General features: G+C 42.4%; 1 protein-coding gene across 1 annotated transcript; it reads right to left on the bottom strand.

Moving 5' to 3' along the window:
• Nucleotides 1-249: 249 nt before the first annotated feature.
• LOC118662868 (olfactory receptor 51E1) lies at nucleotides 250-1,203 on the bottom strand. Its single transcript, XM_036321845.1, has one exon. The coding sequence runs from the start codon at nucleotides 1,201-1,203 to the stop codon at nucleotides 250-252; it is 954 nt and encodes a 317-aa protein (XP_036177738.1).
• Nucleotides 1,204-4,992: the final 3,789 nt, after the last annotated feature.

Here is a 4,992-nt window from a genome sequence, read left to right as displayed (position 1 = left end):
ACCACCTCAGGATTTTAATAATTATATATAGAAAATAACTAGAGGAAAAAATAATATTCAAAAATGGGGGTTGGGAGTATACTGTTATGCTGCCCTTATCCACAGATGTTCCCACCAGTTTCATCTTTGAAGGATCAGTTGTGTTATTATTAAAGAAAATGTTTTTCTCCTAATACTGTCTCCCAAAATATTGATATTAAAATCTGCATTAAAGAACTTTGAGTGAAAAATAAGTTTTATCACTGACACCTAGGGATCTGAAGTCAGGGTTGTCACATGGAAAAGACGAAGGATGCGCTGCCGGATCTCCTTTGTCTTCACTCCATAGACAATAGGGTTGAGCACAGGAGGGACAAGGAGGTAGGTGTTGGCCATGATGACGGGCAGGAGGGAGTCCTGCCGCTTGCCAAAGCGGTGCACCATAGATAATCCAATGAACGGTACATAGAATATGAAAACAGCACACACATGAGAGACACAAGTGCCAAATGCCTTCGTCTGGGCTTCACGTGTCAAGCCCAACACAGTCTTGAGGATAAGCAGATATGATAAGGAGATGAGAACTGAGTCCAGGCCAATGGCAGAGATGATAACGATGAGGCCATAGATGACGTTGACATGGATGTCAGCACAGGCCAGCTTCATGACATCTTGATGTAGGCAGTAGGAGTGGGAAAGGATATTGGAGCGGCAGAAAGGTAGCTGTTTGATGAAGACAGGCAGAGGTGCCATAAGTGCAGCACCTCGTACTACAGCAGCCATTCCAATCTTGGTAACACGAGGCAATGTTAACACAGTGGCATGGCGTAGTGGGTGGCAGATTGCCACATAGCGGTCAAAGGCCATTGCCAGCAATACCGTGGACTCCATGCCAGATAAGGAATGGATGGCAAACATCTGTAGCAGACAAGCATCAAACTGGATGGTAGTAGAATTGAACCAGAATATGGCCATCATTTTGGGCATGGATGAAGTAGAGATCAGGATGTCAAGGCCAGAAAGCATGCAAAGAAAAATATACATGGGTTCATGTAAGCTGTGCTCAGTCCACACAATGTAGATGATTGTCAAGTTACCTAGCACAGCAATAAGGTAAAGGGAGCATAAAGGGAAAGCCAACCAAAACTGAGCTTCTTCCAAGCCAGGAAGGCCTATTAGAACGAAATATGTGGCACTGGATTCATTGCCATTAGGGCCCACCATAGTGAAGAAGCTGAGTTGAAGTCAATGCCAGACCTGAGGAGGCTAGAATGCAAAGATAAACAATTGTCACATCCTCCTGAATCACAACACCACACCTCTCCCCTCCATGCTGATGCCCTGTTCTCTGACCCAAACTCTAACGTCATTGTCTATCCACCCTCTGAGCCTATTCTAAACTCAACCTAACCACCCTTCAAGGTTCAGATAATTCACCCAGCCATGATTACCAACCCCGCCCTTGGCTACAAAAGTGAGGGATCTAAGTAGAGAGTGCTGAGGTGAAAAATGTCAGAAGTGAGTTTGCTCAGATCATCTCTCTCAGTTAAAACGAGTAGAGTTAACTAACTTCCTCCTTTCCTTTCTACCGTCCATAAATATTCACGTGCTCCTACTTTTTATGAGATTATGTAAAATGTATAAATTTATACCACACACACACACACACACACACACACACACACACACACACACACATTCAGCTATAATTTGGGAGCTAGCTATGAAAGTAGTGCCATTTATTGTTAGGGTATATTTCAGATAGTTTTATCTTGGGAAGAAAATAGCAAGGGGAGATTGACAAGGTCTGGCTCTTGACAACAAGGGTAGGGCCTCTCTGCATGGGTAACCAGAGAAGAGTTGAGTGTGAAGAAGAGCTCATGGCGAGCATCAGGAGGGACTTGCATCTAACACTGCATTCAGGATGTGTCAATAATCTTTGTTCTACCATTAAGTTATCACCCAGGGGAACACTAGGAGCACAAGTTTTAGAACAGAGAGTAACAGAGCTTAATTCAAACTGCTGGAGGGAGGAGGTATAAGGAGCCATATTTAACCTAGATTTTTAGGCAAAGAGGCAAAGCCATTGAAGTCTTCTGTCCTGGCCTCTCTGTAGCATGACACTGGGAGCAAATCCCTCCGTCTTAGAACTTCTCCCTCCTCCCTCTGCTCCTCATCTCTCTCTGATCACTAGTTCTTGGTCTCCTTTCTGGATCTCCAGTCTCCTCTGCTTGATCATTAAGCATACTCTTATATGATAATGCTCTGAGAATTTTATCCTCAGTGTTCTTGTTCTATATCCCCCCTTCTGGAGCCATCTCATTCCTTTCCATTTGTTATGTATAAACTATTGTTCCCCAAATCTATTTAGCCAGCCCTGAATTATCTTTTATGATCCAGATTCATAATTCTAAAGTCTTACTGAAGGATCTACCTGTCTGTCACTCAAACACATCAAACTCTCCCTGTCCAAAAACAAACTCTTACAGACACACAGTTGTATAGCTTTTAAGAATATGAGGTATGAAATTAATCCTGAATTCAAATCCCAGTCAAAGACCTCCTTAAGTGTGCAATCTGGGGCAAACCAACTAACCTCTCTAAGCCTCCATTTAAATTAACCTTTCTAAGCCTCTTTAAAATGAGGATAACAGTCATTGCCTAGTAAATATCAATGTGAGGATCAAATGGGATGATGAAACATTTAACACAATGCCAGGCACATAGTTAATGTGCAAAAAATCTTGTCTGTTGTTATTAACTGTTTTTCCTCTTTTCTGTCAGGGTGGCCGAAACAGTCACACAAGCTAGATATTCCAATTCTGACTGCCATGACTCTCATGTAATCTTTTTCATTGGCACAATCCCAATAGTCTTCTAACCAAAAGAAATCAGGTCACTAGCTATGGTTTAAAAAAAAAATTCATTTGAGCCCTAGCCAGTTTGGCTCAGTGGATAGAGTCAGCCCTCAGACTGAACGATTTCAGGTTCAATTCCGATCAAGGGCACATACCTCAATCAGGGTGCTTGTGGAAGGCAACCAATCGATATATCTCTCTCACATTGGTGTTTCTCTGTGTCTCTCCCCCTCCCTTCCACTCTCTCTAAAAACCAAAGGAAAAGTATCCTTCAGTAAGGATTAACAAAACAAAAAACTCCTTTGAAAGCTCCAAATTCAATCTAAATAAAGACTAACTTGTGGTAAAGATCTGTCTTTCAGCATCTGGCCCTAGGTTTCTCTCTTCCCACTTCTCACCATGGCCCCTAGGATTCAGCCATGTTAAAGTACATAGTGTTTCATAAAGAAGCATTGATTCTCATGCCCCTGTGTCTTTTTGTCTTTTTTACTTCTTATTCCTTTGTCAAGGTCCTTTCAGACCTCCCTCCTTGACTTTCCAACAGAGCAAAATCTTACTCACCGTTCATGTCCTGGTTAACTGTCTCTCCTATGCTACTTTCCTAACTCTCTTTCCCTTGGGTATAATTAAATATTTCCTGCTATGTGCTCCCAAAGGACTTTGTTTAGGTCGCATTTTATGAACTTATCCTCCTGAACTATAATTATTGCATATTTATCGTTTTCCCCTGAATTATGAATTTTTAATGGCAGGAACCCTACCATATTTATTAAGTGTTTAGTTAATGTTTGTTTAAAAAGTAAAATGAGTTTTTTCAAAAGAAGAATCCCTCAATAGGCATCTAATGAGGACAACAAGGTCAAGAGTGTAGGAAGGATTTCTAGTTGTATGAACTTTAGAGACTTTTGAGAAGAATAAAAGAATGTTTGGAAGGTTCAAGTGGGGTGGTCTTAACTTCAGAACAAGAACTTTTAGGTCAAACAGAAAAGGTCTTTCTTACCCAGGGAGCCAGAGGGCATGAGAAGCTGCATAGAGAACAGAGCAGGTGCAAAGTCTTGGCTCTAAATACATGTAAAGTGGACATACACACAGTTTGTGCCCAAGAGAGGAGGGGACCTAGATGCCTCACCTGGAGACATTAGCAAGAAGGCTGTGGCTCTCCAGGGAGCCAGATATCCATATCATCCAGAAATTTCACATGAACAGACATGGTAGTGCAGTGCAATGAATGACCAGGATTAAAATGTGCTGCCTTAGGAGATGTGTTGGGGAAGTATCATGGATTGCCATGGATTGCCATCTTCTAAGGGTAAAATGATGTAATGAGCAGAGTCCTGGGGCTAGGAATGCAAGTCTCTGCAATAAATAAATGCAGAGGGCAATAATAAGAAATCATAGTGCTGCTGCAAAATCATGAGATAAGGCATGTCAAAAGGCATTGCAAAAACTGCGTCACAGTGTGCAAAGCACTGTCTTTGAACATTTCCATAAAAATGGGAAAGAAGATCTCTAAAGAGGTATGAAGTTTCTAAAAACGTTTTATTTCCTTCCTATTTGTCACCCTCATTGACACTCCACCTCAAACACACACACATACAACACACACACACATGCTGACTAGCAATCAGTCCCTCACAATGGCAAAGCCTAGGCATTGATACGGAGAAATCAGAGGGGAAGATTCAGCCGGACTGGAAGGGAGGTGCCTCGGCAGCAGGACACAGGCAGCTGTTGCTGGAGGTAAAATATCGGGCTACACCTCAGAAGACTGCAGCAGGAGAGAAATAAAGGAATGGGCAAGGGAGCCAGCTAGAGGGACCAAGTGTCACCCTTCACACTGCCCCTCCCTGAAGCATCCCCACCTCCCACAGTCCCACCAGGAGGCAGGCAGAAGGATCCAGTGACTTCCAGCCTGAGCAACTGTTGCTAATTAGAGCCATTGGCACATTCTCAGAGATAGAACTTTGGAGAGCTGGAGGAAATTGGACCTAAATCACTCTAGTCTGAAAATAAGGTATAATCAAGGAAAAATAAACAAAGGAACTCTTTTCTTTTCTCTTGTTTCTTTTCTTTTCTTTTAGAAAGCCCACACACACTGCTCTCACTTCTAAGGGATAATCCTGTGCTTGAGATAGTTCTCTGAAAAAGTCGCACT

The sequence above is a fragment of the Myotis myotis genome, unplaced genomic scaffold (assembly GCF_014108235.1).
Source record: "Myotis myotis isolate mMyoMyo1 unplaced genomic scaffold, mMyoMyo1.p scaffold_m19_p_10, whole genome shotgun sequence".
NCBI classification, from domain to species: Eukaryota; Metazoa; Chordata; class Mammalia; order Chiroptera; family Vespertilionidae; genus Myotis; species Myotis myotis.
This window is presented reverse-complemented; position numbering and strand designations above follow the sequence as displayed.